This window comes from Caretta caretta, chromosome 2, assembly GCF_965140235.1.
Source record: "Caretta caretta isolate rCarCar2 chromosome 2, rCarCar1.hap1, whole genome shotgun sequence".
In the NCBI taxonomy this organism is placed as follows: domain Eukaryota; kingdom Metazoa; phylum Chordata; order Testudines; family Cheloniidae; genus Caretta; species Caretta caretta.
The window spans coordinates 111,882,587-111,904,338 of NC_134207.1; the positions used below are offsets into that span (position 1 = coordinate 111,882,587).

Sequence of the window (21,752 nt, forward strand, 5' to 3'; positions counted from 1 at the left end):
ACCCCTTCCTACAGAGAGGGGTTTTTTGAGCTGACAATTTTTAAAGTCTGCAGCAGAATTTCACCATTTAATACTTCAAGCTCCCCAAGGTAAAGCCTTAGCTGCAGTTATCTGTAAGTCTCCAGTAGATGGTTAAGGACAACTCAATAAGTTAAATAAGAAAAGAGGGATAGAACAAGGAAGGTTGACAGATAGTTATTGTGGAAGAGCTCTCTTCCAAGGGGCAAGAGGAGTGTTGTAGGATGGGAAGTGTTGCTTGGGGGCTAAAGTACATAGAATCATAGAATATAAGGGTTGGAAGGGACCCCAGAAGGTCATCTAGTCCAACCCCCTGCTCAAAGCAGGACCAATTCCCAGTTAAATCATCCCAGCCAGGGCTTTGTCAAGCCTGACCTTAAAAACCTCTAAGGAAGGAGATTCTACCACCTCCCTAGGTAACGCATTCCAGTGTTTCACCACCCTCATAGTGAAAAAGTTTTTCCTAATATCCAATCTAAACCTCCCCCACTGTAACTTGAGACCATTACTCCTCGTTCTGTCATCTGATACCATTGAGAACAGTCTAGAGCCATCCTCTTTGGAACCCCCTTTTAGGTAGTTGAAAACAGCTATCAAATCCCCCCTCATTCTTCTCTTCTGCAGGCTAAACAATCCCAGCTCCCTCAGCCTCTCCTCATAACTCATATGTTCCAGACCCCTAATCATGATTAGGCTCTCCAAATTTTAATGTAATAGTGTATGTTGGTCCCAAGCAACACTCTAAAGGGAGGTGGAAGAGAGAGAGAGGAGAAGTGCTGTTAATTGTTTTGTCACATGTCTGAGTCAATCTCCCATTGTCCTCAAATAATGCTCTGTGTTTTACGGGAACGTTTTAGTATAACCCACTTAACAGTAACTGAACTGCAAACCCATGAGTTTGTTTTACTTTTTGGAATGAAGTGGACTAGTACAGCAAAACTAATCTTCTAAAGCAGGAGTTCTCCAACTTCATGGCACTGCAACCCCCTTCTGACAACAAAAATTACTACATGAACCTGAGCCCTGCCACCTTGCATGGGGGGCCAAAGTGGAAACCCAAGGGCTACAGCCCTGGGCAGAGGCAGAGAGCCTGTAACCTGAGCCCTGCTGCCCAAGGCTTTGACTTTGACCACAGGCCCAGCAACTCTAACACCAGCCCTGCTGACCCTATTAAAATGGAGCTGGGGGCCCCTGAGACCTGCTGTTCTAAAGCTGTACACATATGCACTTTCCTCCTGTACATAGCCAAATTTCCCATAGCTGTAACTCAAATCAGAGGTAGCAAGGACCAAAAAAGTAATGAAAACGTGTTAACCAAGACAAAATCATCCAGTTAGTACATGTGTATTTTGTAGTAGAAGAGGGGAAAATTCAGTGTCCAACTAGTTCAAATACAAAAGCAAAACACACACACTTCCCCACCCCCTACATGTAAAATTCCATACAGACAGACAATTCTGGAAGGAAGGAAGGAATTATAGGAGATGGGAGAATGAGGACTTTAGTTTAAAATGGTGCAGTGTGCTCACGTTCCTAGGCTAGAAAGTGTCCTTCCACATATTGCTCAAGCTCAGTAGGCACTAAACTGCTCTAAGGTTGATTCTTGCTGTCTCAGCTAGTCTCACAGAATTAAGTTAACACAACCAAAGAATAAGAAAATACATTACATAACAGTAGCACGAGGAGGCTGCAACAGAGAAGTGGAGTCTATTTTGCTAGGCACTAGGGCAGAGACTGTCTCTCTGTACAAAAAGCTTGCACTCCAGACAAAGGGTGGGAAGGGAAATGGTGGCACAAAGAGGGGAAGTGACTTATCACAAAGCAGGTCAATGGCAGACCCAAGAATAGAACCCAGATCTCTATAGTCCCAGGCCAATATCCTATCCCTTAGACCACGCTGCCTCTCCATGCAATACAATTTTGCTTATTTGTCTGCGCACAAGCTGACTTAGGAAGCTAATAACTGAATATGTAAAGAAAAACTGGAAAAATTTGCACTCAGTATGCACTAAGTTCTGGAACAGGCGCCTAACAGAACTCGTGCGGGCAAACAATTTAGTTTTAAGAGAGCATGTAGCCCATCAAGCTAGCTTTAGCATTTTAGTTTGCTTATCAGTAACACAAAGAACCTACAGGTTGCATCCTATAAGGCATTAGCTGAGGCCTATGAACTCTGGCACAGATAAGTGGCCAAAAGGTCAGCTTGAGTTTTGGGGAATTGGGAATAGTGTGCTTAAGGGGGAGATTCTGTACAAAACAATACCAGGTAACTACAGGAACAATGAACTTGGCTATTTTATTATAGATGCCTTGGTAACAAATTGATGTATATGGCAATAAGCTAAAATCATTAATATACTAACTAACCTATAGGATAAGGCAGGTGAGGAAGTTAAACATTAACAAGGAAGATGGACATTTGTATGAATATTTATGACAGACCTTAGGCCCTCTAATAGGCCAGACTACACTGTCAGGCAGAATCTGTACCATGGGACTCATTTGCCATGCCAGGGACACAGCAGGACCACCAAATCCCCAAGAAAGGGGGTGAGTATATGCGAGGAATGGTACAAGATACTAGTTTAACTCTATTTTTGCCACTTTTTATGTGGTTTGGAGCATGCATGTCTTTCCTAATTGTGTTAAAATAAGTGGTTAAAGCTTTGCGTTGCCCTCCACGTGAGTGTCATCATTGTTCACACAGATTCCCAACCAGCTATTGAATTTGATAACCTTGATTCTGGGACTAGAGTTCTACCACCCCCAGCTCTTCTAAATGGAAACCAATAATAGAATCAGTAACCCCTAAAGACAAATGTATGAGTGCAATTGTAGGACAGGGTAGTTTGGGATGATGGGGGGCAGGGCTCAGCAGCCCTGAGGGTTCCTTTGCTTCTGGTTTGTCTGATGTTGGCTGTCTGGTTCTTGCTCCTATGCTCAGAATCTAACTGATCGCTCTATGTGGGAGTCAAGAAGGAATTTCTGTACCTTCCAGGGATACAAAATATGTTAGTGGATCATCTCAGCAGATCCTTCTCCAACCACAAATGGTCCATTTGCCTGGATATTGTGAGAGACTTTTTCCAGAGGAGGGGAACTCTACAGATAGACCTATGTGCGACAAAGTACAATAGGAAGTGTCCACAGTTCTGCTCTTTTCACAGTCATCAGCTGGGCTTACTCACAGATACGTTCCTTCTTCCCTGGAAGGACCATCTTTTCTATGCATTTCCACCCATTCTGCTCGCGCACAAGGTCCTATATGGCAACAGGCTGAATATCCTGGCCTAGGCAGATGATCTGGCCCTCATTTCAGACAACTCAGAGAGTCTCCAACAAATACTCGATGTCACCAGCTGGGCTGCCAACTGGATGGGGCTCCACTTCAATGCTAGGAAATGTGCATCCCGCATATTGACAGCAGTAGAAGGGACTCAGTCCAGGCGACGCCGTTCCAGATCCAAGGTGAACCCATGATCTTCCTGGATGATGGGCACGCCCACAGGTTTCCGCGTCCAGCAGACACCTGAGGATACCATTGCCAAGATCCTACAAGATGTGGCCAAGATCAACTGTTCCCGACTGGCACCATGATGGCAAATTAGTGCCTTGAACAGCTTCCTAATCCCCCGTATTTCATTTGTTCTGAGGGGATCTGCCATGGTGAAGGTACCTCTGAACAAGGTGGACAACACCATCAGGCAGCTAGTGAAGAAGTGGATGTTTCTTCCCCAGAGCACCAGCAATGAACTGGTGTACATGTCACACAGGAAGGGCCATGCCAACGTCCCTCGAGTGCTCTGCATGATGTCATCTGGAAGCGAATCATCACATACCTGAGTGGCTCCCTGGCAGTTGAATTTGGGAGAGACTTTGTTTCGCTCTGGACTTATCCCTGCAATGCTACGCAATGACTGGAGAAACATATCGGCTGCCACTGGACTTGGTGCGAGGAACGCCAGGAGCTGGGAGTCCTGGTGCCACAAGTGAAAAATGCAGAGCACACAATCATCACTCTGACAGCTAGAACCGTGCTGGAGAGGACCCTGAATGATGCCATCCCCTGGCAGTACGTGGAAAACCCGAAATGGAAGCCAGATCAGGGGAAGGCCTTCAAGGTAACATGCAAGTGGGACGCCAGCAACCACTTCCTCCTCGGGGGCAGCTTCACCCAATTTGCCGACTGGAAGTTCATCTACAGGGCCCAGCTCAACTGTGTCCCGCTGAACTGAGCCATCTGCCATGGGAATCAGGACAAGTGATACAGGAAGTGCGGCTATGCCAATGAGACGCTACCCCACATCTTTGTGTAGCGGCAAGCCCCATTCCAGAGCCCGGCAGCTGCACCACAATGCCATCCAAGATCGCCTTGTTAGAGCCATCCCACCACCTGTAGGGAAGGTGGCTGTGACCCCTGCCATCCCCGGAACAGATAGCCAACTGTGACCGGACATCACCAACAAGGACTAGAAGAAGATAGTCATGGTGGATGTCATAGTTCCCCTTGAAAACAGGACCCCGGCCTTCCACGATGTCTGATCTCGAAAGCTGGGACACCTTGAGAGCTAGGGGTTATGAAGTTCAAACTCACATGCTCATCATCGGAGCCCTGGGCCCATGGGAACCCAGTAACGAGCGAATGTTGCAAGAATGCAGAATTGGTCAGCACTGTGCTCGACTGATGCGGCAACTCATGGTGTCAGACACCATCAGGTGGTCGAGGGACAACTATCTATAACACATCACCGGACATCAGCAATAACAGGAGAGATGAGCTCGAGTGCCATTGAGAAACAAAGTCAGGAAAGTAATTGACATACTTCCCTGATGGATTGTATTTTCTAAGGGTCAACCTATCCTAAATTCTCGAATACTGAAGGGCAATCTTCACTCATTGCTATATTTGCATTCCACAAGCTATTCTTAGTATAACCTTTCTGAGTGAGGTACCTGTTAATTGGATGCTAATACTTTAACTGTATCACTGAATTTATTAACCTTAATTTGGGATACTGCAGATTATGTACTATATGTATCTTATGACTTTCAAACCAACCTTTTTACTTTTGAATAATTTAAGCACTATATCCAGATGTACAGGCACTCTTTCTTTAACCTGTGTATTATAGAATGTTAGTTAGCTTTAACTTTTTTTTAAATCTGTAAGTAATTCCAATTCCAACTGTGACAAAATGTTAATAAATGCACAGACTAGATGACACTTTAAAACACAACCCTCTGAATTAAGTTTCAGCAATAAGGATTTAGACACTTCATGCTAACCAAAGGAAGTAACAGTGTTATGGGAGTAAGTGTTTTTCATATCCAGGGCATACAACTAATCTTGACAGGAGAATTAACTCCAGGAAATTTCACACACACCCCCTTCCTCCAATACATTTGTGACAAACTTACTCTAAAGTAGAGGGTGGTTTCAGACAATCTTTTACTTTCACTATCAATACATTAAGTAAAACACTTTCTTTCCTCTGAAAATGCAGGTTGAATATCATTAGGTTTAAAGTCAGTTATTTTTGACACCACTTTTCCTAAAAACTTCTGGCTTTGATTTTTTTTTTTCTTTTTTTTGGAGGAAGGAATTTTGGTGAGAACAAAAATTTTGCAGCCTGTAGGACAAAATTTTAATGTACAGCAACTACTTGAGGTGACCAAGTATCTATAATCTCCTGCAACCAACAGCTAGACTGCTCAGGCATGCTACAGTAAGAGGTCCCAGTACATCTCCATATATCAAGGTATGTTAAATCACACTATCTTAATATATTTAAAAAATTCACAAAGGATATAAAATAATGTAATTGCTTTAGAACAGGGATTCTCAAATTTCATTGCACCACGACCCCCTTCTGACAACAAAAATTATTACATGGGGTTGGGGAGGGAGAAACAAAGCCTGAGCCTACCCGAGCCCTGCCGCCTCTAGTGGGGGAGCCACAGTCCAAGCCCCACCACCCAGGGCAGTGGGGCTCAGGCTTCAACTTTGGCCCCGAGCCTCAGCAAGTCTAACATGAGCCCTGGTGACCCCATTAAAACAGGGTTGTGACCCACAGTTTGAGAACCGCTGCTTTGGAATACCAAGTCAGTACCTGAAAGCGAAGAGTACCTGAAAGCGAAGAGAAACTGAGTGAGTTTTGATTTAAGGGGAGGAATGGCAGCATTCCTCAGTTTTTAAGAGAAAAAAGTTTACAGCACTACCTGTAACATGGCTCAGATAAACATGGATCAAAGAAATATATTTTATAAGCTACTTACTCTCTGAATAAATAAAACCAGAGTACAAGTTGAACAGAGTACCAGGTCATATAAAGTAATTCTGAATGTCTCAGTCCTACTGTAAGTTATTCTCTTCAAATTAGTAAAGTAACATATCTGAATACACCAGTGCACAGAAACTCCAGAAAAGCAATCATTTAATGCTGAGTTCCAGCCCAAACATCTCCCTGTGAGCCTTGACAGAGACTACATCTTTGAGCAACTTTTGTGATGAAAGTGGTCATGGCTTGCTTCAAAATGACAAAATTCAAGACTAATTATGGGAAAAGTATTCTACTTAAAAAAAAAAAAAAAGCTTAACTACCACAAAGAAATTCAACAATAACAGCTTTTAACAGTTTTAAGTTCAATGGGTTTATATATATATAATTAAAATGCCAATTGACCACTTTTTTATATATATATATATATATATATATAATATATATATATATATATAAAGCCAAAGATCCTGTAAAGTAGATTCTTTTCTCACCCTAAAAAACAAAAATGTACAAGTCATCTAACCCCAAGACACACAGAGGGATGTCTAGGGCCAGAGGAAAAAAAAAGGTCTCCTGGAAAATCAAGCAGCTTTGCAGTAAGCTCTTATGCATCATGACTGAGGTTCTGTAGGAAATACTAACCTTTAGAGAACAGATACAGTATGAAACACTATACATTCTAGATTAGAGTCCTAGTGATTTATTAGTGCAAGCACAACTAGATAATTTACAAGGCATGCCCTAACTGTTCATTTCATACCCAACATGGGAGATAGTATGCTATCGTCCTCTCCTCCTGAGTTCAAGAAGACATCCAGTGCTTCTTGGTCAGACATGTCCATCAGGTCCATCTGTTCTAGCATGTCCACATTCACCTCCATGGAAGACATACTTCCTATTGGCTCTGCAGCAACAAACAATATAAGTGAATTGACAATGCAGCGCATGTTCTAGGCAAAGACCATCAGCTTTGTAATGTTTCAGAGTAACAGCCATGTTAGTCTGTATTCGCAAAAAGAAAAGGAGTACTTGTGGCACCTTAGAGACTAACCAATTTATTTGAGCATAAGCTTTCGTGAGCTACAGCTCACTTCATCGGACGCATTCAGTGGAAAATACATTGAGGAGATTTATATGCACACAGAACATGAAAAAATGGGTGTTATCATACACATTGTAAGGAGAGTGATTACCCAAGATGTTATTACAAAGGCTTCCACAATTGCCACATTACTGTACTGCATCCTTGACTATTAAACAGCTATTCTCAAAACGTAAATATTACATACATTGACAAACAAGGAAACTTGATTATTGATAGGAAACAGCTTTGGTAATCACTTACAAAGACAAAACAACAAGCTATTCTCTTGGTAACAATACAGGTTACTGTATTTACAGCTTTTTGATATGAATTATAAATAGCTTCTCAGAGGCAGTCTCGGAACCTACAAAAGCAGGATAGACTTCTTTGTTTCTTGCTCTCATTGTTTTAGAACAGGCTGCCCTCATCTTTGCAAAAAGGTATTTTATTAGTATTAATATTTGTATTACTAGCACCCAGAAGCTGGGGGGACAGCGCAGCATGGATCAGCATTCATATCACACTCTCCCTCAGTACCCGGCCCAAACTGGGGAAGCTAATGATCCAACCAATGGACCAAACTCTGTGATGAATCCTGGTCAAATGCCACCTGAGGCACATTGCGCATATGCTGAGAAGAACAAAAAAAAAAAGACAACTCAGAAGCCACAATAAGGATCAGTGTCCTGTCATGCAGGTGCTATAGGAATGCCTGTGAAGAGACAGACCTGCCCAAAGGTGCTTACTAATCCAACCCTTTTCTTCTTCCGGTGTCACAACTCTATTCCCCAGCTGCACGTTTAACAAAAACCTCTCAAGAAAGAAAAAGTACAAGACTGGACAAAGTATTAACACACAGGAGTTGTGAAAATGCAAGGAAGAGTTGTAATTCTCAAAAGGCAGGTGTTCTTTCTTCCCATTTAACCCACCCGTGTGATCAGTGGTAGCAGACAGTAGTGCAGAGCCTAAACCAAGGTTGGCGATACTTACTGACTCTCCGAGCTGCATATAACAATCTTCAGAAGTTCAAGAGCTGGGGCAAGCCTGCCGGGGCTCGGGGCTTCAGCCCTGTGGGTAAGGGGGTCTCAGGGCTTCAAACCCACTCCTACTGAAGCCCTGAGACCCAACAGGTGTGCCCCACAGATTTTTGCCAGGGTTTGCTGACCTAGCTCAGTCACATGGTGCTGCTGAGCCCACTCCCTGCACAGAAGCTGCTGGAGCCAGCAAGCTGGGAGCTGCAGAGAGCCACTCCTTTTGCTGCTGCCTCTCTCCACGGAGCTAAAGCAGCAGCCCCTCCCTGCAGCTCCCATTCCATGCAGCACTCAGAGGGAGGGCGTGACTCAAGCTGTTGGGGGGGGGGACCTTTAAATTGTGTGTCCCCCCCAACTCCGCCCCACTGTCAGGAGGAACCAGTCATCTCTGGCAGAAATCCCTAGCCCCACCACCCCGCTGGAGGGCAAAAGCCTCACTTTCCTCCCATCCAGTCTGGTAGGTGGAGAAAAGGGGGGTGGGGCTCTGCAAGCCACATTTTAACTGTAAAAGAGCCACATGCAGCTTGCAAACTGTTGTTTGGCCACCCCGACCTAGACAAATGTCCAATGTATTGTCCCATATGGAGACTTCACACCATTAAAGACAAGTGCAAACTTCCGATTAGTAATAAACATATTTAAAAATGTACAAGTACTTTCAGTTGCCCCCAAAAGAAGCTTGTTTTGACTCTGCCACAATTATAGTACTTCAAATATCAAAGATTAGTAATGACTAAAATGATCATTTTATAGCTTTCATATGAACTCTTATTTACCTTTTGTTTTGCAGTAAAACTGACTATATAACAGGTAAGCCAAAGAAATACCTTAAGTATGCATATTACTAAAAGTCTCAAACAATGCTAATGTCAGTGTGCAAATGGAGATGCAACCCTACTCCTTCCTCTGATTACTTTATTTTCCAAGTACAGGATATATCCCTGTCTTTCACACCTGCAGCATAGTAAAATACTGTACTCAGCAATAATTATGTTCTTCCTTGACTAGCGCTGGTACTGCATTATAAAACAAAGATAAACATAAAAAGATATACCCATTTCTCTCCGATAACATACTGCATTGCTGTGTTTACTTACTGTGCACTTTACTAATAAAAGTCAAAATAAAACCAAGTGCAAAAGGAAACCAAAACAATCCTCTCACTAGCCTTCTAGTTGTGGGTCTATGGATTAAGTGGGGGATATTTCAAAACTTGCCTCTTCTCTCCGCTATCTGCAGGTATCCTGTAGAAAGGTATTGCTCCATATCCTGCTGGAAGGCTTCTTCAAAGAACTTCTGACGCTCCTTTAGCTTCATCTGCTGGGTATGCTCCATATCCAAAACCTTCTGGGCATGCTCAGCATCTAGCTCAGCTGAGGACCAACAATAAAAAAGAATATACACCATTAAAAATATAGAAACATCTGTAAGTTTGCTTTTAACATGACTTATCAGAATCACACCAACAAATTATGTTAGTATATCTTCTCAATCATACACACTCGTATTTAATATAGTGTGAATACACAAAAAAGAGACCTCCTCCCCTTGACACATTCTGTCTCACTTTTAGGCTATTTGTAAAGAAAAGTACACATTTCTCATTCAACCCAACAGTTCAAATTCTATGTACCTCATCTGACACACAACTGATCACTCATCACAGTGACTGAATTTTAAGACCCATGGATAAATTAAGATTGGATTACACAGGTCTGAATCTCTATGTACAGTAATGTATAAGGGCAATAATGATAAGATGTTATAGCATCATTTCTGCACTTCCTGAGTATTGGAGATAGTCTGCTTTCAAAATCATACCTCATCACTCCCATAAGGCAAATATGATATACTATGAGATAATATAACCGGATGCCCCAATATTAAATGGATATAACTCCGTATTTCTTGGAATGAATAAACTGAAACACTTATTGATATAGACTTCAAATAATGACAGTGTCAGAATATTGCTGAGTAAAATTAGCAATGATGATGTTATTATGCATATTTAATAAATAAACTCAAGATGCTAGTCTTCATTTTTGTGTCTGTAGAGCACAGCTGAAACAAAGTTTCACACTTTGAAACTTCAAGGTAATGATACCACATCAAATAAACTGTCAGCTATTCCCCATTCTAACAGGATAAGAAAGTACACTTCTTATAATTCTCAACAAAAACTTAGTTCAGATACTCATGGTTGAGATAATACATCATCATATTAGTAATGTAATTGAAAAGAAAAATTAAAGGTTTAAAGGCTGGACACTCAAAGTCAGATTCCTGCACCAACCTCGACCAACCTTGGAGAAATCATATAGGAGATCCAGAAAATTAATCCTACTTGTCACCAGTGCTCTAAGTGTGCTCAAGATTTGGAACAAATGGAAGAGGAATGCTTGAAACCTCCCAAGTTTTCAGACATATAGCTGCTTTGAAGGATACATCTAAGAAAGATACATGAGACACGCCATGAACAAAGGCAGTTTAACATGCCTTTCTGTACAACCATGGAGAACCTTCATGTGGCAAAACCCCTGTGGTTCCACTAAACACAGAGTGGGTCAGAATATGAAGAACCTATGAAGATGTACAGATCCTGTGTACTATGGAGCCAAACTACATGAAGGCTCCCTGTGTGCCACAGTGCATTGTGTATCTGTAGGAGAGGGCAATGGACTACATTGCACGAAGCAATTCCCTTGGGCATGCTGTGAGTGCAAGTGGTGCATAGTCCATCATATGGCTGAAGTAGCGATTACAGAGTGCAACTGCTGCCACTGAACGGTCAACTGTGGAAAAAGTTTGTGATTCTGGCTGTGTACAGCAGCCAGGATTTAAGTATTCGAGAATTCATACCTCAATTGTTTCAGGTTACACTTCTGCAGTATGGGTTCAGGTGAAAAAAATGGAATATTGTCGACAACATTTGAGAGGTTATTCACAACCATAAGGGCTAGAAATGTAATTTGTTTTTAAAATAAAAAACAGATTCTGCAGAAACTGTTGGATGAGCTCCCTACACTCCAGGAAATTTTTCTGTTTATTAGTGCATGAATTTGTCAAGTCCGAGCTATCAGGATAGCAGAAAGCATGGGGGTAGAGTGGTGTCTAGCATCTGTTAGGAGGGTGCTTAGAGTACAGTGGGATGGCTGTCTTGCAGTATGATGGTGGATGAGGAAAAGGTGCTCCCCGGGACTGTGTACAGAACCAAAACCAGAAATTTGTAATTTTCCTAACATTAGTAAGAAGGATCTAGCGAAGGGTCAAATATTAGTCCCAGATGCATTAGATTTGGTTTGGTTTGTAACAGAAGTTTGTAAGCTAGTATGTAAAGTTTTAGCAGGGCAGTTAGTGTCTGATCTGCTTTAAAGGTAAAAGAGGATGAGGTTGTAAAGGAAATATTTTAAATTACAGGTAAAGATGTGAGGAGATACAAGGGCAGAGTTAAAGTACATGCAGGAAAACTATAAGATAGCTTTGATTTAACTGAAGTGTTTTTTTAAAAATAACATTCTATTGTCTTTTTTATGACAAATATAACTTAATTAAGCTAGAATGTCAAGGTTCTTTGTCTTGAAATTTCCTCTCTCAAATAGAAAATTTCATAAATGTGGAAAGTGCTGTGCCAGCTCTTGCCCAGTCTGTAGGTGTCATCTGAGCACTTACAAACTCATAGCTGGAAACTAAACCAGCTCTTCTGTACATTACATTTGTTCAAAACAGGTATTAGTCTTATAAGAATGTATCAAGTGTTTAGACTCTGAAATGCTTGTAAATTGCTCCAGGCATTAATCTCACTTGTCATGCCTGTATTCCATGCTATAAAGAAATATTAAAATTTTGCTTTATAACTTTGAAAAGTTTGCTCTGAACCTGTGAACTCAGGCATGAAAATTGTCCCTCCTCCCCATTCAGGAGGCCTATGAAGATTAAACGGCCTGTTAAGGAACATCACAATACAAAGGATTGGTGAATGGCCCTATCAACACCTTGGAAATGCTACATGCAAGGGAGCTCATGTACTGGACGGCTAAATAAAACAGATAAAATAGGGTCACAAGAAAAAATTTCATCTCTTTGCTATTTGAACTCACAGGGCCAGAGACACTAAACTAAGGCAGAGTTCCCCAGGGGTTACCCCTGGGTCTGCCATGAAAGACATTTTCAAACAACACATTACTACATCTCTGTCATCTTGCTGGCGTTAACCTGTAAATAACTCTCTCACTTCTTATTCCTAATTAATAAACTTTTATTTAGTTTATTACAGGATTGGCTACACGCATTGTCTTTGGTGTGAGATGTAAGATACAAATTGATCTGGGGCAAGTGACTGGTCTCTTGGGACTGGGAACAACCTGAATATTTTGTTATTTTTGGTGCAACCTGAATATTGCATGACCATTTATCACTAAGACCAGCTTGTCTGGGTGGCAAGATAGACTGTAGAGCCTAAGGGAACTCTCTGTGACTCTATACTGGATTGGTGAAATCTAATTATAGAACATATCGCCAGTTTGGGGTGTCTGCTGTTTTTGACAGCTTGCCCTGAGGTAGGCACTCACAGTCATGAGCCAGTCCAGACAGCATGACAAGCACATTGAAAGTGCTAAATTTTTCCATTCTTTAGGATTATTTACCTATGCCCATCAATATTAGGACTTTAGTGAGGACTTCAGCTATTTTAGGCAGAGTTTATAACTTCTTTGAGGGTGCTCTAGCCATTTTAATGGTAATTATAGAGACCACTACAACATACACACTGTGTAATACTATATCATACCCCTTGGTATCAGCATTCACTGTTCTAGAGTGTTAGCAATACATTTAGTAACTGAAAATGCAAACATCTGGATCAAGGTGATTAACTGATACTAATGACTGTGAGAAGCACCACAAGAGAATTCAGGGATCTTACACATCTTACTGGAGAAAATGTCAGGAGACGGATGCGGACTTTTCTAATGTATAATCAGTTGACTGTTTCAGGGTAGCTATAATCAGCTACTTTAATATTTAAAGCTACAAAACCAGAGCTCTGGTTCACTTACTAAAAGCCTTCTAAAGATGCATTTCCTTCTATGATGGAAATAGTAAATCAACAAAAATTTCTCCCCTACAGAATCCTGCGTATTCCCTCCTTTGTGTTTCCCAATCTTCTGGCAACCATCTTAGAGGATACTTATCTTAAAGTAACTGGAGGTGTTTGAGATGCCTTGGTCTACACCGTAGGTGTGTGTGCCCCACACACAGAGCCAGAATCTTTGAGCCAGCACTGTCTATTGGGACTGTGCATTCAGCCTGAATGCCCTCAAATCCCATCCAATGGGCAGAGCAGCAGCAACTGCCACTCAGATCCTTCACAAATACAGATATCCAGGTAAAGAACTTTGTAGTGAGAACAGGTCATAGGATCCATGTGGACAAAGGCATCTTGAGAAAAAAAAAACGTTACTTGACTGTATAGTAACCGTTGTTCTTCAAGGTGTGTTGTGAACATATATATTCCATTGCAGGTGTAGTGCACCCAATGCATATGAATGAGACACTTGTCAGCACTATCATTAGGCAGCACATGTGCCCATGCTCTCCTCCTGCAACTGTTTGAGGGCATAAAAGGGATGTGTTTGCCATTTCCCTCTCCATTCCTTTGCATCACTATCTAATGTCTGAAGTAGTGGGGAGGTGGAAGAGTAATGGAATGCGTATGTGCACAAAATCTCAAAGAACCACCATTACTGTATAGGTAAGTAACAGGTTTTATTCCTTTGCATGATGGTATATATAAATTGCACTCCAGGTGTTACGGATGAGGGGTTCAAGGTGTGGGAGGGGTCTCAGGGTTAGTGATGAGGGTTGGGTGCAGGGGCTGAGAGCTCCATCAGGGGGTGAAGGCTCTGGAGTGGGGCTGGGGATGAGAGGTTTGGGGTGCAGGCTCTGGAGTGGGGAGAAAGGACTCCCCCCAGCCCACCACAGCAGCCTGGGACCAGGAGAGAGGCGCCTCTCCCCAACAACTTCAGTGGGGCTGGGCTAGGCCGAGAGAGGGGTTCCTCTCTCCCAGGCGTGGCAAATCCGGGACAGGTCCGTGTTGGGACCAGGGGAGGGGCGCCTCTCCCCGCCACAGCCCTGAGCCCCTGCATGGGGCTTAATACGCGGCCGCACAGTTTAGAGGGAATTTAGCTGTGTGTGAGATAGAGACACGGGCAGTGTGTGCGCACGCTGGCTGCTGGGGAAAGCCATACACTCTCTTCCAGACACTCACTGAAAGCACTCCTGCTCTGTTCTGAGGCCTATTGTCTCCCCTTCCCCACTTTGCAGAGATGGGGTACATGGGCGGGGGGGGAAGGGGGGAGGGACTGACTGTGTGAGCTGGTTGCTGGGGAAATCTGAGAAACAGTGAGAAAAGAAAGGCATTCAGCCACACACCAGTCAGACCTCAGCAGCTCTGAGTCCTCCTGAGCCAGGCTGTCCCCTCTGCCCTGCTCTGTGGAGATGGGGCACAGGGCATCCTGACATCAGCACCCTCCTCCCTCCCTGCTCTGCACAGCCAGCAGGAGGGTCCTGGTTTCCGGAAGCAGCTGCAGGACGGAGCAACATGTGGGAAGGAGCACCTGAACACGCACTGCCGGCTGGGCGTGCTCGAATCTCTCCTGCGTGGCCGCCCAAGCGCGTAGCTTACAGGGACCACAGGTTACCACCACCATGCACTTGATGAAAAACCCTTGGGGCTGACGACAGCCTAAAGGGAAAAACTGTGTAGTCATAATGCATGTTGCCTCCCATGAAACAAAGGTACTTCCTGTGGTCTGAATGTACAGCCACATTGAAATACATGAGCAAATTGAGGGCAGCATACCTACCTCCAATCTCCAAGGAAGGGATAACAGAAGCAAAGATGAACATCTTGAACTTGATTCTCTTGCTGAAATCATTCAACTTTCTTAGATCTAAAATTGGACATCTACATGATTTCTTTAGGACCAGGAAGTAAACCTTCCCCACCCCCCTCCGTGTTGATAAAGAACCTCTTCTATTGTTCCCCATTACAGGGGAGAGAGTATACTTTTTGAAGCAATACAGTCTTGTGAGATGGGTCTCTGGAAGGGGACGGGGAAGGTGGATTTGGAAAAGGAAGGGAAGTAAACTGGTAACGTATTCCGTCATTATTGTGCTGAATGCCCACTTATCTGATGTGATTTTATTTTTTCCAAGCACAGCAAAAGAGTGATAGGTATCTTCAAAAGGGAGGAGATAATGGTCAGTGTGCTATCCTCAAATGAGCAGTCAAAAATGACTGCTTGGAAATTGAAGTAGTTTGGTGAGAAAGGTCTGTTGTAGATTAAGCCAACTGGTGACAGCGAGATCTACTGTCGGATGGGGGGGAGGGATGAATGACCCTCAGCTAGCAGGCGGTAGGCAGAAACAGCGGTCAAATGTACCTTAGTAGAACTGACAAAGTCCTGAATGTTTTAGAGGCAAATAACATAGAGAAGCAAATAGAAGGCTCTGAGAGTTGAATATGCCTCTGAGTAGATCACAAAAGTCCATTTAGCCTTATATGTCTATCTTGCAGAGCAGGGGTCGGCAACCTATGGCACGCGAGCCAATTTTTAATGGCATGCTGCTGTCTGCCAGACCCCGGCAGACAGCAGCGTGCTGTTAAAATTCCTGCCTGGCCTGGCCTGCTCTTCCCGCCCTGCCCACCACTCTCTCCTTGCAGGACAGGCAAGCTTCCCCCTCCCCCCGCCTCTTCCCCCAGTGTGCTAGATTCCTGGCCCTCCTTCTCTCCCTCCCTGCAGCCAATCAGCTGATGGCCCTTGCTATGGAGGGGGAGAGGGAAAAGCGGAACCGCAGCACGCTCTCTGCTCTGGAGACCTTGGGGAGGGGGGTGGAATAAGGGTATATCCCCTCTAGCTTCCTGCTGTGAGGCCGCTCAGGGCAGGGGGCTAGGAGCACCCCCATGACCCCAGCCCACACCCCCAGCCCTCTGCCCTGACTCCTGAACCCCCCCACACCCCCAGCTCAGATAGTTGGTAACTATCTCTGAGGTGTTCTAGACTATTGCCATTTTTGATGCATGCTTTGTCCTCAATAAAACAAGGATTTTTGAGTGGAAGCACTCGTGTGTTCCAATCATTTAACAGATGGAGGTGCTGTGTCCCCCACTGATTTATTTCCTGACACTGCTGTGAAAACAGATTAGTTACCACATCTTTGGGTTCAGATAACCCTGGGTAATACGACTGCTACCATAAAGCTTCCATGAACAGAATTTAAGAACTAATCTCCCTGCCATCAGATATAGGTACGCTGGGTCTGGCTGTAACACTGCACCTTGGTTCTGTGAAATGATGTTTGGAAGTGGAAGACGTGCAGACTGAAAAGTGCATCAGGTTGGAGAACCAAAAGTGATGCCCCATCACTACCCGAGCCTTGTCCTGACATGTCTTCTTGAGGACTCTGAGAATTACTGGAGTGAGGGGGAAAAGTATGTAAGCAGCACCTTTTCCCACTGAAACCAGAAATGTAGCTGCCAGAGAGCCCAGACTCACTCCTCCTTGGTAGCAAAATACAGGGAACCTCTTGTTCAGATCACTGGCAAGCAGATATCTTAAAGGTAACCCCCATTCCAGAAAACTTGATCTAAAACAGAGTCCTTCAGTTCTCACTCGGGGGTGATGGAACCCTTTCTATTTAGGCGATCTGCCAAATTGTTCTGGGCTATTAAGTTGATACAATGAAGAATACACAATTCCCACAAATTGCTTCTTGACATAAGGGGGAAGATCTTGCACCCCCCTCAGTTTATATAGTGCATCACCACTGTATTATTATTAAAATCTGGGTATTGGTGTCCCAAAGCAAGGCTGGAATGCCTTGCAGACTCAACAAACAGCTCTCAGTTCAAACATATCTATGTATAAGCAAGGCCCTGAATCCGGACATTTTCTAAATGAGCACCAGAGCCTTACTTGGATTTGTCTGTTACAAGAGTCCTTCTGGGTAGTGGTGGTGGGTGAAAGAACACTGACAGACCTGAAAGGGGTTTGTCCACCAACACAGAGATGTCAGCACCCTTAGAAGATCAGGGAATCCATGCTTTGTCTGACTGGTTGATAAACCAAACAATCATTGTCGAGAGGACAGAGATGCTGTTGTGTATGCAGTTATGCAAGTACAAGCTGTCATATGATCCAGAAAGCTAGGGCGGATTTTCATTGAAGTTTTGGTTGGTAGCAGAGGTTAGAAGTGATGATGAGTCATCATGAAAAACTTCTCCAGAGGAAGATATGCTTTTGCCAATAAAGAGTCCTATCTTGCGCTTATAAATTATCAGTTCAGTAGGGGGTGAGTAAATTTTTCTTGATTTATCTTGAGACTCAGGCAGGACAAAAATTGAATGTGTGTGTGAACATCTGACAACTTGGTGATAAGTGTTTTCCCAAATCAAGTAGTCATTGAGACAGGGATTTACATGAAGACCTTGTCTTCTCAGGTGAGCAACCACCACTGAAAGGCATTTGGTAAATACCCTCATGGCTGTTGAGACTGAAAGGTAGGACTCTGAATTAGTAAGGATGTTCACTGATCATGAAATGTAAAAAACTTCCTGTGAGCTGGACGGATTGCCACATGGAAGTAAGGGTCCTGCAAGTCAAGAGTTGCAAACCACTTCATGCGGAATTTGTTGATTATGTCTGAGGGCCAATATAGGATGCTGACCTCCTTTATTTTTTTTGAATGAGGAAGTAGTGGGAATAGAACTCCTTGCCACACAATTCTGGAGGTACCATCTCAATCACACCCTACTGAAGAAGAAAATCTATTTCCACCTGCAGCAGACTATTGTGAGAAGGGTCCCTGAGGGAGCTGTGATATCTCATCACATTGGGGAAATTGTACTTATCCAGAAAAGCCTTATAATTAACTATCTGAATTCACAGACTAGCTGAAGAATATACTTTTCTTCCTTGGTGCCCCTTTGGGGGTCTACTCGGGAGGACTAGCCTACTTAAGATTTTTCATGGGCAGCTGCTACTACTAAAGACCCAGTAACAGGGCCGAAAAGAAATATTTTAACTCCTTAGGATGAACTTAGTAATTACAGTCCGCTTTTTTAGTTGTGGCTGCAATAGGTACAGAGGTTTGCCACAAATCTTAAGATGAATTGACGATACCCTCAATGACTGATATGGCCAAGTGGCCTTGGCACCCTGGATCCAGAATGTCGAATAGTTTGAGACCTTGCCTGAATGACTTGGAGGGGTATCTCTGAGGTCTCCACCGTAATTTTGAGAGATACTGAAAGCCCTTAAAATTAATTGTGGAAGGAGCAGATGGTTTTACAGCTTCACATGGATAAAGAAGAAATAGCCAAGGGAATGCATTGATCCTCATATTCCTCTATCAACATCTTTCTCTTCAGTATGAGACTCATGCTAGAATTCTCCTGGATCAGACACTGGTAAGATGATTGCATTGTTTCAGATAGTTCCTTAGGAGGATGAGATCTATTCCTACCTGTGGACCTAGAGGAATAAGAAGCAGGAAAATGATAAGGGTACTACAATAGCCAATATTTCAGGAATAGCAAAGCCACAGGGTAGAAACCAAAGGGCCTGAAACCTTTCAGAAGTATGGGACCTATCACCAGAAAGGCTCCTTCTTAGGAACTAGACTAGGATAATGGCTTCTACTGTCATAAGCCAATGAATATGCAGAAAAGTAGAACTCCTACAATGGTGGTGCAACTATCTCAGGGATGCAACAGACTGAGGAGAGCCAGATTCTAGTCTCTGAAAAACAGACATTGGTATCACAGATGATGCATGCAGAGCAATTTTCTTAACAAAAGAAACTTGGAACCTGTAGATATTTGAGAAACATTCAAGAGAGCAGACTCTGGTTTGAAAATGATCATCATGTCCACAGATGCTCTCCTGTGTTGAGAGAAACCTCATTACTGAAGTGGACAATACCAAAATCAACCGTATTGATATGGTCGTCTCAGAAGTATAGGTCTTCTTACCACTACACCATACCAAAGTATCTGTAGCAGTACTCATGTCATCAGTATTGAAAAAGTGGTCTGATCACCAAAGATCATCTATGTGGTACTGCAGCAGAACAAGCTTCCATAGCTTCTGAAGACACTGTGATGATAAATTGGGGCGGGGGGAAATGGCTTGGAGACAGAGTGATGAGTCTTACATCTCTTTTTAGACTACTTGATTTGGGAAAACACTTATCACCAAGTTGTCAGATGTTCACAACTGGGACGGTGACCAGTGCTAAGTGCCATCAGAAGATCTCTGTTCCTTCCTACTGCAGGCAGCAGGAATTGCTGACTAACTCAAGGATGACTGAAGAGAAGGGTCAGCATATTTTTGAGACGCGTGAGGTCTCAGAGCCAGAAGACCTGGTAGCTTCCAGAGTAAACTTGCTTTAAGACAGAAGACTGGTTTTGAGAAGGGACTTGAGAATCATTCATAGTCTTTTCCATCAGAAACATTTTAAAATGAGCATCACAAGCTCTTGACACATGCTTTGAAAAGGATTTGCAGACTCAGGGGTTAGTTTTTTGTTGTTGCCACTGCCAATGGGCACTAAATAAAATTTATAATTACTTAAAATAGTAACTCTATCTTAACACTATATAGGAAACTACAGAGAAGCAGATGTATACTGTAGTCTGTCACACTGCGTTGGGTGGTAAAAAGGAACCAATTGGGGCTGCTCTACCCTTTATACTCTCAGGAGGGAGCATTCACAGCCCCAGTGGACACTGCTGACTAAAAGACTCTGGGCTTACACACATGGGGTGCACACATCTGCAGTGGAATCTGTGTGGACACAGCTCAAAGAAGAATACAAACTTTTATAGGGTGCCAAGCTCAGTATAAAGTCCCTAATGAAAACCATTACTTGAGAGTTTAAGGTCAGAAGGGACCACCAGATATCTAGTCTGACCTCCTGTTATATAAAGTAAAGAATCAACTGACAGCAGCAATTTTTTTTTTTTAAAGTAGTCCCCCTTTACATAAGGCTACTATCCAAACAAAATAGAGGTCGTCTTTTAGCCAGGCAGAGATATCAGAGTGCAGTGCCTTGTGTCAAGGTCATGATGTGTATACTGAAACAACCAAGTTATGACAGCAGCTGACAGTTATAAAAATGGAATGAAATGCCACCTATCCACAAAAATGTCTGTCAATAAGCTGAAACCATTTTTTTAGAATGAGACTCAGGAGTAAAATATTAAAGTTTTCATTTAAATCACCATCTCTTCGTTGCCAGTAGGGTATAGTCATCAGATACTTCCAGTACAAATTTCTTACTCTTATCCTGAGTTATAAGCAATTACTAATTCTGTTGTGCATGATGCAGAAATGTCACTGAATTGTAATGCTGAAGGCCAGCAGCTATTATTGACTGTAGAAATCTCTTGGATTTCCCATAATAATTTCTGACAATTTTGTTTTCTATAGTGGTAGTGCAGGATTTCTTTTTGTACTCAAAAGAGAGACAGTATCCAAGCAATAAATGACATTTATGCAACCTCGAAGGATTTCATCTTGCCAGACTTTCCTTTTAGCCTAAACTGTACTTCATCTGTTTAAATCAGCACTGATCAAAGCTAACCAATAAAAGTCACATGTAGCACTGACTTATTCTAATATTTTTTCCCCAAGAGGGAATAATCAACTCAGAACATTTTAGCTGAAGAACTGTAATAAGCCTAAAAATACAAGGAGTACTTGTGGCACCTTAGAGACTAACAAATTTATTTGGGCATGAGCTTTCATGGGCTAAAAACCATTTCATCGGATGAATTGGTTTTAGCCCACAAAAGCTTATGCCCAAATAAATTTGTTAGTCTCTAAGGTGCCACAAGTACTCCTTGTTTTTTTTGCTGATACAGACTAAGACAGCTACCACTCTGAAACCTATAATAAGTCTGATCTCTAAGCACAATTACTGAGAGTTTACATGAAAAACCTTCTGACATGATTTCACGCTTCTGCCAGTTACAATAAAAATCACCTAGGCTAAGCAAAAGGAAACTGCTGCACCAAAGATTTCTGTTTGTCTTCAATAACACTAGCGATGCATGAAAACACTCAGCAAATCTGAAGCAACAGAAAACAAATGCATTGTTCCTTTCCAAAGACATTTTGAGTCACATTTTGCATCTTCTATGTGTTATATAAAGGCAATTTATAATAGAGTTGAGTACAGCTGACATCCACCTTTCAAAGTCTTATAAAGAGAAAAATATAGGCCACATATTGCCATAGATGAATTCCCAATGATGTTTGACACATGCTTCTT

The 21,752-nt window shown here is 42.8% G+C and overlaps 1 protein-coding gene across 6 annotated transcripts in view; it reads right to left on the reverse strand.

Moving 5' to 3' along the window:
• DTNBP1 (dystrobrevin binding protein 1) overlaps window positions 1–21,752 on the reverse strand; it is a 173,949-nt gene that overhangs the window by 1,706 nt on the left and 150,491 nt on the right. For all 6 annotated transcript variants that reach the window (XM_075125366.1, XM_048839914.2, XM_048839918.2 and 3 more), the window contains 2 exons: window positions 9,632–9,787; window positions 7,060–7,203 (listed from right to left, as the gene is read on the reverse strand). In XM_075125366.1, the coding sequence (XP_074981467.1) occupies window positions 7,060–7,203; window positions 9,632–9,787 (300 nt within the window). The remainder of the gene's footprint in view (window positions 1–7,059; window positions 7,204–9,631; window positions 9,788–21,752) is intronic.